Consider the following 12,548-nt stretch of genomic DNA (forward strand, 5'->3'; position numbering starts at 1 on the left):
GCGCTTTTCCGGCCACTCCACTCAAAGCGCTTTACAGGTAATGGGGACTCTCCTCCACCACCACCAGTGTGCAGCGTCCACCAATTTTACAGCTATTCTGGGAAGGGGGGTACAGAAGCGCACATGAGGCATTGCAATTTGAGGGGCGCGACATATCCTTCCCCAGGTCTGGAGCCACTGCGACCGAGGCGGAAGCGCTCGCAGCGAAGGAGACCACGACTGGCGGACGGCGTGGCTTCTCCCCCCACCCGGCGAGCAGAGCGGACTCCGCCTGGGCTGCAGTTCCCCGCGCAGCCTGCGGGGGCGCCGAGCGCAGTAAACACGGGTCACATGACCACGGCTCGGCTGCTGGACGCGAATGGCTGCAGCCCGGGCGAGAGACGGCCGGAGGAAGACTTGCCGCTGCCCAGGGTCGCTATGAGAGCGGGGCTCCTTTAAATACAGCGGGAGGCCCAGAAGTCAAAGTCTTCGGCGCTGCGGAAAGAAGGTAAAGAGCGGGCGCCGATGGCGCTTTCCGTGCTGTTGGGAGACGGGGCGAGCGGCTGTGGGCAAGGGGAAGGGGGCGTGATCGTCGCTGTGTGCTGTAAGCGAGCGAGGGCCTAGGAGCAGCGCTGCTCGGGTAGGAGGCGTAGGCCTCGGGGCTTCCTCGCTTTTCGCACTTGACCCGGGCTCGTCCCCCGCCGTGAGGCGAGGCGAGGCCGCGGTGGATGCGAGCCACAGGCCGAGTCCGAGGAGCCTGCTGCCCCGCTCGGGGCCGCTGCTGATGCGGGCAGGGCTCTGAGGCCTGCTCGGGGTATCGACCCTGCCGAAGCTGCAGCCCGTTTCCTGGGGGATTAAAACTGAAGCCTGCGCCTGTGCAAAACGGCTATTACACTTTTTTTTTAAAGTCACGAGCAATGTTTATTCCTTTCGTAGTTGCGGGAAAACATTTTTTTTTCGGCCGAGTTTAAAGGGACTCGTTGCATGTGCCAACCGAGTATCCCGTCGCTGTATCTCTCGTTCAGTAAAGTTTATCTGACGTCTTGACACAACTGAGTCATACAGGGCAGTTCAGTACAAATGAGTTTTTAATTACGAACTCTTTTGTAATTAAAAACAGTTCTCTGTGATAGTATGCACGTCAGAGTATTTTAATCAAATATCTAATCTTTTTTACTCATGATCCACTACGATTCGCAAACCAACTGGCATTCACGTCAATGAGAAGAAAAAAAAGCAGTTCAAAAAGTAGTTTACTGATCAGCTCAATATTTTTCTTCCTGAACACGTTATATACCGATTTGTTTACGGCGTGGTCCAGATATCCCCAGGATTTGAAGACCTGTCTCTAGTGGACGACACGTGGGTCAGTGCCTTCATCGTTCACCTGCAAGGAAGCGCTGTTTGTGTTGAGCAAGAGCCTCAAGCTATAAGAACTTCAGTTTTGCTGCTCATGCGTATTTATACTCATCAAACGTGTTACAAGAATTCAGAAGTGGAGCTGCATGCATCACACATTGCTGTCAGATATTTGTTTTGAAAACATCCCATTTGAAATCATAAGCTGTTTATCCCAGGAAAGGGTAAGCGAGGGAGATCGAGTTAGGGGAGAGTTATTTTCCCAATTAATGAATGTGAACGTCTTTTTGTCTTTGCACCTAACGTCGCTGTCAGTGAATTTGAAACAGCACATGTTCATATCGATAGTAAGGTCAATGCAGTTGTCTATCCCTGTAAACTTGCTGCTTCTTTAAAATAAGAGCTGATGGTGTGCCCTCAGTTGTTTTTGTATTTTTGAAATATTGTATTGATAGTATATGTATTTTCAGCTATAAAGTACTTTCAACACTGTTTGCAGAAATTAGGTGGTAGAAAAAGAACGCTTTCTCAATTTTGTGGGCTACCTAACAGCATAATGAAATTATCCGAAAGGAAAAATTCCAGAACTATAACTGCCCAGTATTAGGAAGCTAATATCCCACTGACAGTCCTTCACACACAGCAGGATCCCTTTGTCTTCATTCTAGACAATGAACAAGAACACGGAACACTGGGGTTATACTGATAATCAGCATTTTTTCTCCTGAATGATAAATGGTTATCAAACAGGTTGTATTCTGCAGTGTTCACTGTAAGGTTTGTGGGTTTATGGCCTGATTGTCATGCTGCACTTATGTCCTGATCTATCATTTTACCTGATAAACTATTCCAGCTGTTTAGAGGGAAAGTGTGTGTTGACATCTCCACTCCATAGGCTTCTTCCTCTTACTTTGATGTAATCTAGGACAAAAACTACATCTTGTTTTACCTCCAGAACAACTGCTCTCGCTGGGTTCTGAACAGTGCTTGCTGGTTTGTGAAAACCTGTTGTTTGTAGGACAGGGTGCTTATTTTTTTTTCTTTGAAGAAAGCTCTGTGCTTTAAGGTGGTTTGACATTTCGAAACCCTGTTTCTGCTTCAGTTGGTGCAACTGGGCAATTCTGGATAAGTGTCAACTGATGAGGTATTTTTGAAAAGTACACGTATGGTGCACTGTTTGGTACTACTGTTTAGTCTAAGACGCTACAGAGAAAAGCATATTATTTTCCTGAAATCGGTTTTAGGAAAGTGGTGTAAATGAATTAACCTTTTCATTAAATTTAATCAATTTCCCTTTGGGATCAATAAAGTCTTATCTATCTAACCTATTCAGCTCTTGATTAAAATGACAAATTGTGATATCTCCTATTGTTTCTTCAAAGACAATCTCTAATATAATGCTAATTAGGCCTCTTGATACTATTGAGATTATCCTAGTAAACAAATACTATAAAAAGTGCCTTTGACATCTGTATTAATGGTTTTGAAAATCTAATTACAATGTCAGTGACCAGTCTCTTGCCAATTAAACTTATTTTCTAGATCAAGAGATCAAATGTGATTAAAACTTTTTATGAGATGTTCTCTGTATTAAATTCATGCATAAAGATGAATGATCAAGATTCAGCTTTTCTTAAATGACGAAGTGGGGTAAGAAGCAGCTGAAAAAATGGGCTTCATGATTTAATGTACCATCCTACCAATAGAGGGCTCTTATCTTCGATTCACTTTCTCTTTTGCAGTCTAGGTTTGATGCATGATGTTTGCACTTGGTGGCGGGGGAGGTGACCCCTAATTTATTGCTATTATTAATATCATGAAATGAATTCAATGAGTGGCCAAGTAAGGAGGATGGCACGACTGGAGGTGGTGTCTGGAAAGAAACGCACAAGTATGACACTGTTGTGAGGATGTCCAGGGTCTACAGTTGCAGATAGCACACAGGAGCTGAATGGAAGATGAGATAGTCTTTTAGCTGTGCCTGGAACACAAAAGCTATAGTGGAGCTTTAGCTCATTGTGTATCTGCAGCTCATTGTAATAATAATTCCTATGCAGTTATATAGTGTATTTCCTCCCAGTACAGCACTCACCTAGCTGACAAGCGGCTGCCGTTGTTCTGCAGTTTTCAGCAGATCAGGTGAAGACGCTTTGTTGAATTGAAGTATACGTTTTTGTGAGGCCAGTAGGATCGGTCTAGGATCTGATCGGCCAGTTCATGTACACTCTGTGTTCTGAGTGCGCAGGGTATAATTGTTTGAAACTGGTTCTGCTTTTCATAACACACTTGCACTTTTGTTGCCAGGAAACGTCAATGCAGAAACGTTTAGCCCTGTCTAAGCAGCCTGTGGCATGAGGAAGTGCCTCAGTAGCATACTGTCACTGATGGTCAGTGCATCATCAATAAGGTCATAATTAGTGGATGGCAACTAATGAAAATCTGTTGATTTAAAAATCCCTAACGACAACCACAACACTCATTTCAAATAATAAAAATAGGCTAAGATGGTGATTTTTCTTACATTTTTCTAAATTTCTTAGTCTTTTACTTCCAGAATTGCCCACTTGCTACAGGTCTCAAATATTTTTTAAATATATATTTAAATATTTAAATTTAGGAATATATAGTAAAAGTCACAGTAGCGCTCCTGCTTGTCCTCTTCGTTGGTTTGTATTTTCCTTGTTAAAAGCTGTTGGTAAGTGTGCTTAGATTTTAGAATGTGATACAAAGTTACTGGAAGTTGGTGCTTTATTTTGTGTTTTTCAGTCTGAACTTCTTGCTCCTTAATCCCTGAGTACCAATATGCTTCGTGCCACATTTCCTGTGCTGACACCCATAGTGTAGAAGTTTAAAATGTTTTGTGGTGAATTCTGTGAAAGCAGTCACGACTGTGGCAAAATAACATCCCTATTCATGAGAAAGGAGTACCTGCCTGTTAGCACAAAAGTTTCAGACCTTTACAACAGTGTGTTCTCTTCTCATATCCATCATTGTAATGCATCTTACATTTTTCTCAGTAAGTTTACTGTCTAGAGAATTTGACAGGTTGCACTTGAGCCTTGTGAATGATTTTGACACCAAACTGTGTGGGGGTTTAGACATTTCCTTCACGTTATAATGTGTTGAATTACCTAGAAGAAAAGTGAACAAGTTTAAAAATAAGTCGACATTGTCAATTACTAAGTACAAGAGTGCTTTCTTGTAAAGGGGTTTTGTAGGACCATCTTTGCTACTTTTTAATAAACTTGCTTAATGCATATTCTTTTATTTCTGCAGAACTGAAAGAAAAGCGACAGCATTCATGGATATAGTTGACACCTTTAACCATTTAATTCCCAGTGACCAGTTGGATGACACCTTATTACTAGGGCCGAACTTGGACAGTGAAGTCAGTGATGAATTTGGAACAGGTCACAACTTACTGGAAGACTCTTTAAAGAACATGCTAAGTGACAAAGATCCTATGCTTGGATCTGCTAGTACCCAGTTTCATCTTTTAGATAATGATGATGCCAACTTTCAAATCGCTGACTCGACAGGTATCTCATCGAAGGAATTCAATTATAGACTTTTCTTGAAGGTTTTAATATTCACTGAAAATAGAATACCAATAATGACTGAAATTTTTAGAATAAAGGTACCTACACTATACACTGCCCTGCGGAACAAAAAAAACAAGCTTTGCTATCACAGAGCCAAAGCAAACTTTTTACAAGATACCAGAAATCATGTTTAGCATAGTTCCGACAGCAAATCACAATTTGTGCTGTATTTTGTAAAAGAAAAATCATATTCTATATTTGGCACATCTTGCCACAAAAAAATACAGTTTTTAAGTACAACTTTTTTGAAGCCACACTCCTTAGTTGTACCTTTGAACTGCAGCCAGTACTTCTTTCTGAATAATTTGGATTATGTTGACCTGCAAGACCTATTGTCCCATCTACTAGCAATGGGACAATTTGCTTTTCATTGTTACTAAAGCTGCAGGTTGCAGTTCCTTTGATCTTTTTTCATTTGTTTAGTGAAAAGATGCTTTTCTCACTGTTATGTTTGAGGTGGAGATCTGTGATGAGTTTACAGAGGGTGGACTGTTCTCGAGTGTTTTTGCTACATACAATAAACTAGGGATGACAGGAATACTTTTCAGGGCAGTGTATATGTAGCGTTTGTCCACTAAGTTAACAAAGAATTGCAAATAGACTTTAAGGTTGGTCTTTGTAATTTAAGCGCTGTGATTATATATGATTTTATAATTAAACATAGTTTAATATTTCATTGACTGTATATTTATCCTTTTTCCACATTTTTTTCTGAAAGGAAATTGCTAATTCAAAGCTAATGTATAATTTGATAATCTTTCCAAAAATAGATAGGCCTAAAAATTGTTCCTCTACAGGATAAACCAGACTTTTTTTGTTCAGGATTTTTTGCTCTTTATTTTTGTAAGTAGATTTTGTATTGTCAAGTTTAAAAAGTAAAGAATCTTGTACGATTTTAAAGGTTAAGTCTTGTAAGAAAATCAGGATCTTAATTTGATATGGTGGAAAAGTGCCTGGAAGTTTAAATTTGTAATTATAACGGTCATACCACTAGTGTTCTGCTTGTCTGTCTCTGTGCAGACTGTAGGTGTTTAAACTGAGGGGATCCTTGCAATCTGCATGACCATGAGACAAATGAAGATGAGGATTTTTCTTTGCTCTTGTCTTTTAGTAACTCTAGTCTAAGGTTCCTCCATGACACCATACGTAGATGAATGCTCAAAACTACAACCCATACTTTATTTCTGTCTTAAATTTGCCTTTACAACAAAAGAACATAAGAGGTTATAAATGAGAGGAGGCAGTTTGGGCTGTCTAGCCCATTTGGTTGTTAGCAGCTAGTTGATCCAGGGATCTTATTTAGCCATTTCCTGAAAGAAACCAGAGTATTGGCTTCAACCAAATGGCTGGGTAGCTTGTTCCTTGCTTCCAAAGCCCTCCGGTAGAAGAAGTGTTGCCTGTTCTCCATTTTAAATGCACTTCCATAAAAGCTGTGCTTTCTCAGTTGTGCAAGAAGTGGATGTTTGTGGCACTTTTTGCCTGGAAATGTTTCCGTCTACTTGGATAGCAGTCTAGCCCAGGAGGGCGTGCTTGTTCTCTTCTGGTATTCCATGTGCTCAGCATTTAACCTCTGTCCTGTAATAATCTGGCATAGTTGGTTTCTGCATGTGCAGTTTTGTTAAAATGTTTGCATGTGAGAGTTATACAGTGTTTCATACTTCCTTTTGTTTATTTGCTAGTTTATTTTAAACTTTTCCTTTCAGAAAAAAAGTCTTACAAAAAGGTCTCTGCTGTCAGTTTATATTGGGAAATAAAAATATTATATTGAAATAAGATGGACCTTTATTTTGTTGAAAATCTATGAACAAGACCTAGGTCTACACCAGAGCTAGGCTATTCCAGTCCTCAAGGGACAGAATCCTGCATGTTTTAGAGGTTCTCTTAATTAGTAACCGATTACCTCGTAAAACATGTAATTTGACTTCTTATCCCAATAATGAGATCAGTGGAAGCTGAAGTTCAGAGCTGGAATGGAAACCTGCAGGACTGTGGTCCTCCTGGCCTGGGAATGCCTGGCTCTGGTTTACACTCTTGAAAGTATGAGGATGATCAAAGTGTAACTGCATGCTTTTTTGGTCAACAATGTGCTGCTTTGTTAAAATTTCTGTTCAACATTGTTTAAAGTGAAACTGCCTTATGTCTCTTAGAAATATTTATTGTGGGGATACTTTTATATTTCTTGAGGAGAACCCTGCTGAACCTTTCCAGAAGTACTGTTTTAGTACTGTGAGAAACTATTGCTCCTTATCACCATGAAACAAATTGTACTTTAGTCTTTTTAAATGCTTTCCAGTTTCTGTATTGCACAGTGGGGAAAAAAGATGAATGCCGTATTAAATGCACATTTTGTAAAAATGAATGATATAAGAATGGCTTTGAAATTGGTATAGAGAATATTGATGGTGATCTTCTACTGTGCCTCACATGGGAGTTTCACTTTAGCAGTGTTGATATAAGTATTCCTTGTTATATTTATGAAAAGGTTTAGAGAGACTCCACAGCCTTTTTAATTTGCAATTTTTTAATGGTTTTTAATATAGATGTGACGGATGATTTCAGTTTTTGTAGATCCTCCAGTACCCCTAAGAATGCAATTTAAAGTGTATTATTCAGAAGATTTTATTTTTTTTAATATATAAAGGGTTGTGAAGTCCCCTGAACCTTGTGGGGAGATGAAAACTAGTAATTAAACCTAGGCCTATATTGTCTGTCTGTCTGTAATTGTTTGTCAATGTATATTTATACACGCATCAAAAATCAGAATGGTCAGTTGAGTATGAGAATTTTAGTAAACGGGAATCTCACCAGATCATCAGCCCCTATCTTTATCCATCATGTACCTGCAGTGTACTGGCCAGGAAAATATATCTGTCTGAGGAGAGTTGGCCAGTCTTATGATGCAGAGCCAAACAATAGGAGCCAGAGCCTCAGTACCATCTGGATACCTGGTTTTAGAGGGCATGAAGGTTCTCCAGGGTGGCAGTGAAATAGTAATCCGTAGAGTAGTGCCAGGCCGTCAGGTAGGAGTATTTAAGGACCTCTGCAAGTTCCGTTTCAGTGTGGAGAGGAGGTGTCAGTTGGCTATCTGTACACTAGTCGGTAGTTTTGGGGGGTTTTTAGCCTCAACGTAAGACTATAAGGACTGATGTATTAGTAGATCAGTGTGGGTCACATAAATCAGTATAGCTTGTCTTAGTAAAGATGGAAATTCCAAAAATAATGTTTTTGAATACAAAGATTTTATAGCAAACCATTTTTACAGTGCCTTTCAAACTTCATGATGATCTTTTTATGTAATATTTTATTGCTTGGGTATTTTTCACTAATTTAAGTGAGCAATTTGTATATGCAGACTTTTTTTTTAAATGTTACACACTTTTTTGAAAAGCAAATTATAAGTGCAATTTTTCCCGATTCTGTAATAAATATACATATAGTTTGCATTAAAAAAGAAATGGAGTGCTTATTTTTTTAAGAATAGAAATTGTGCCACAGTAGTCATACTTTAAATTTTATGTATGCAAATCCTTTAAAAAGGATTTTAAAGGCAAACTATACTGAATATTGTATACTGTACATACTAGCACAATGAAAATGCAATTATTCAGATTTTTACAAAACTATTTAAAGCCTCATTGGGAAGTATCAATTTTCTAACAGCGCAATGAAGACCTCATAGTGCAAGGATTGCAGCGTTACTTTAAAGAAAACTATGCTGAGGTCATGGTCAGTGTTTTTCCTGACCTGTCCAGTAGAATCTGTAGGAATAGCTTGCACAAGTCAACAACAGGAGACAAGTGTGTGCTAGCAGAGTGTTACACAGTTTTCTGCTGGATGCCCTTTTTTCCAAGGACACTCTGAAATATTACTTTTCCGCCTGAGGATCTGATTTATGGGACGTGATCAGAGAGTCAATGCAGACATGGTTCGATGGAGTTTGTATAAGTTATCACACAGTAATGTTACTTCAAGCTGGTCCAGAGTTTGGAGCTCATCCACCTGTCTGGAAACCTTGTTCCAAACACCACTTCATGTAAAGAAAGCTCCTGTTTCAGATTAGTTACATCCTGTTTCTATGGTTGTGGCCCTATATCCTTATCTTCCTGCAGTAGTTAAAGATGTGGCCTCCTGGGTTGATCCTGTCTGTAACTGTTAGGACAGGGATGTCAAACTAATTTGCTATGGTAGGTCAGGTTTGGTTTAAGGGTTTTTCAGGTAGGCCATATATTATCACAATACTCGGCACAGACATTACACAATATTAAATTATTGGTATCTATTGTGCTGTAACATCAATTCTACAGATAGTGCTATTGCTTTTTAAGAACTGCTATCTGTTCAGTATAAATCAAATGGAGACTTTCGGCACATACATTTCTCCTATTCACTGGAACTTCACAACATTCAGGTTGATTTTTTTTAATAACCACAGTTATAACCCTGGAATGAAGTAAAAAAAAATCAATTTGAGATTGTAAAAAAAGTCCACTAGTTAGGTTCAGAGAAACCAGTAGTGGGTCTGCGATTGGCTCCAGAACTTGAAGTGACTACAGGTCTCATGCCATCCAGGTTTTCTGCAGAGTTCACTTGCACACTCCTGTTAAACTAATGACACACAACTAGTTTGTACAGGGGTTTAGTTCCTGGAGACCCCCGAGGGTGAGGAAGCTGTGTTGAAGGAATAAACTTGAATAATTGAATTCATTAGAATGGGGATTAGGTTCACACGACACGCACTAGATTTGTAAATCTTGACTTGTCAATAGCCCTGATTTTTTTCCTAAGCAGTAATGTACAATACATGTAAATATAGTAATAAGACAGCATACATGAACTGTAGTGCAGAAATAGGCATGTTAATTACAATGCCTGACTGTTAGAATAATAACATAGAAATGGAATCTGATTTCCTCCCCACTAAAGCACGACTCCACCTTGTGCAAGACGACCCCACACATCTGTTTTCTGAGGTCGTTACAGACTGAATGCTTAGCAGCACTACTGACTCTCTCACTCGTAACGCACTTCGGAGCCTCAGTATAACACTAATATCTCAAAATCACAAGGGAGATCACTAAATACACTGAAATACAGGAGACGCAGTATGTAGGGTATGCGGTTTTGACTGGAATGGGGTTCCTTCCGAGTCTTTTGCAGGTGAATCAAAGCCTAGTGACGGATTCTACGGGATTTACAGGCAGAGGCCAGTGTTGAGGAATTCTGGTACAGTGGGCGGTTGAGTTGTTGGCTGGCATGTCTGCGGTGGTGTCTGCTGTAGAGAGCACACTTGCATATTTGGCTGGGACTCTGAATTTAGAAGGATCTGGTGTTAGTGCTCTAGTTTGCAATGACAGCGTTGAAGAGTAGTGGAAATGTGCAATGGAGTAAGTGCCATGTTAAATCATGCAAAGTGATCATTTGCAAGCAGGTGAGTTATAAGTGTGATACTTAGCGCCCATAGCTACTGTACCAAGTCTGATACCAAGATGCTTCTGAGAACCTTTTATTTTCGACTTGTGTACTTAATGAATTGTAGAAATTTCTCCTGGTTCTGTTGTAATAACTTAAATAAGACTAGCTCAGGAAAGGAAATTAATAAACCAGTCTGCATTCATGACAAATTTGGTGCATATGAGCTACTTACCTGGCTTGTGTAGAGAGGCAGACGATTAGCTGTTTACTGCCTGGAAATGAGATGGTTTCACAATTCCCTGCCCCCACTGCTGCATAAGCATGTGAAGAATGGATTTGTTTTTCATGCATTTTGAAATCTAACACATTTAAAATTCTTGAGTAAATATCCGTATCTCCACCAAAAGTTCTCATTGTAGCACTCGAAATAGTTTTGTATCAATGGTTCAAGGAAAACTTGTAGCTGTCCTCCTCGGGCATGTTGGCTACACTTTTGCAAGCATGGGATGTGTTTTCTGACATTATATACTTTTTAACAGCAACATTCCAAAGTGACTGGCTTTTTATTGGTTTATTTTACCCCTGTGCTTCAATGCCCATGCAAATCTTTATAATCATCCTTGACTTTTAAAAGGATCTCAGGAACTCTCTTCTGCTTCAGTTAGCACATTGCTCTATTTGAGCTAAGTTATTTTTCACATTTACCAAAGTGTTAGATTAGTAGAGTTTATTCAGAACTCAAATTACTCGGGAGACTTGGAATATTCTTATTTGCCTTTTGAGATAGCCATAGATAGCCAAAAGTAATCTGTCTCTTTAACAGAAGTAGATGTAGAGGGATGACTTATTTCTACAAATTATTTGCAGAGCTCTGTTGTTTGACTATATGAAGTGGACAAAATGGACAAAAACTATCATGCAAAACTGTAACTGCAAGAGCTTCTGTCCTCTGTGACTAGGAACATGGCTTAATCCTGTCAGAATGGAGCTGTGACCAGTGTGCAGGGAGCATCAGTCTTCCCTAATCTTTTATCTTAACTATATATTATTTCTATTGGCACACTGGCTTGTGGCATTCATATTAATTTATTTTTGAGCGTTAACATTTTTTAGTTTATTAAAAAAATATGCAAGTTTTTCTTTACTCAGGTGACCATGTTTTGATGTGTGTATATATGTGTCTAGCAATTTTTGTTTTCCAAATACATTTAACCTTTTCTGTTTGCACTTTGTTTGTTTTATGAGAAGACTTTCTTTTAAGTGGTTAATGTGATATAACAATAGACCGGAGAGAGGAAATATTGTTTTTGACGTGGAATGATAACGCGCGTTCTCTTTCTTATGTTTTTGTAGCTGTAGGGCTTGACATGATGAGTGAGGGTGGTATAAAGGCAAGTGGCCATGGTGCCACAGAGGATGACTTGATGCTTCTGAACAAGAACCAGAGAGGCAGAGCAAAACCTGCTTTAGGTTCACCCAGGAAGTCGCCGCGCTTAATGGCTCAAGGTCAGCACCAGGTTTTGATCTTCCCTGTGGAAGAGGTTTAAAGAGGAGTTTTACAAGAAGGCGTAGTCTAGATAAATAATTGGTTTACCCAGGACTGAACTTTTATATGGATCTCATTCATTATTAGACCTTCTACAGATGTTATGAAGCTTAGTAGGCTGAGCTTACAACCATAAGAGTGGAACCTGCTAAGCCCTACTCACCCTACTGCTCGGAAACATTGGAGAAGAGCAGGACCTGTACATGTACCCCTTGTCTTGATTTTTCAGATCTGTGGATTGTGTACTTCGGATCTGAAATTTTAAATAATGTAGAACCGCTGTCCATTTTTTTACTTTTAAGACTATAGATGTTTCATAATATTGAGATGTTCCTTCTGCTGAAACATGAATGACATACTGATGTTAGTGTTATTAATAACAGATTTGGGGTCAATTGAGAATTAAATTACAGTCCTGGTAAATTTCAGTTGATTTCTTGAGCAGGAATTTGAATTGGAATACTTTCAAGAATATAAAGAATTGGAATTTATTTCCATTGAATTCAATGCAATGTCACTCATTTTAAAATCTTTATTTTATACATTACTACAAACAGTATTTTAAACAATGTTATCAGTGGCATATTCTTTCAATGGCTGTCTTAAATGTGGTTCAATCATTTAACAACATTCTTTAAATGAAATGTTCA

At 39.2% G+C, this 12,548-nt stretch overlaps 1 protein-coding gene across 4 annotated transcripts in view; it reads left to right on the forward strand.

Moving 5' to 3' along the window:
- Nucleotides 1-304: 304 nt before the first annotated feature.
- phf3 (PHD finger protein 3) overlaps nt 305-12,548 on the forward strand; it is a 30,609-nt gene continuing 18,365 nt past the window's right edge. For 2 of the 4 annotated variants that reach the window (XM_015362884.2, XM_015362885.2), the window contains exons 1-3: nt 305-487; nt 4,615-4,877; nt 11,706-11,858. In XM_015362884.2, the coding sequence (XP_015218370.2) occupies nt 4,640-4,877; nt 11,706-11,858 (391 nt within the window). In that variant the 5' untranslated portion in view covers nt 305-487; nt 4,615-4,639. The remainder of the gene's footprint in view (nt 488-4,614; nt 4,878-11,705; nt 11,859-12,548) is intronic. The other 2 variants (XM_015362887.2, XM_015362888.2) reach the window with 2 other exon arrangements.

This window comes from Lepisosteus oculatus, chromosome 17, assembly GCF_040954835.1.
Source record: "Lepisosteus oculatus isolate fLepOcu1 chromosome 17, fLepOcu1.hap2, whole genome shotgun sequence".
NCBI lineage: Eukaryota > Metazoa > Chordata > Actinopteri > Semionotiformes > Lepisosteidae > Lepisosteus > Lepisosteus oculatus.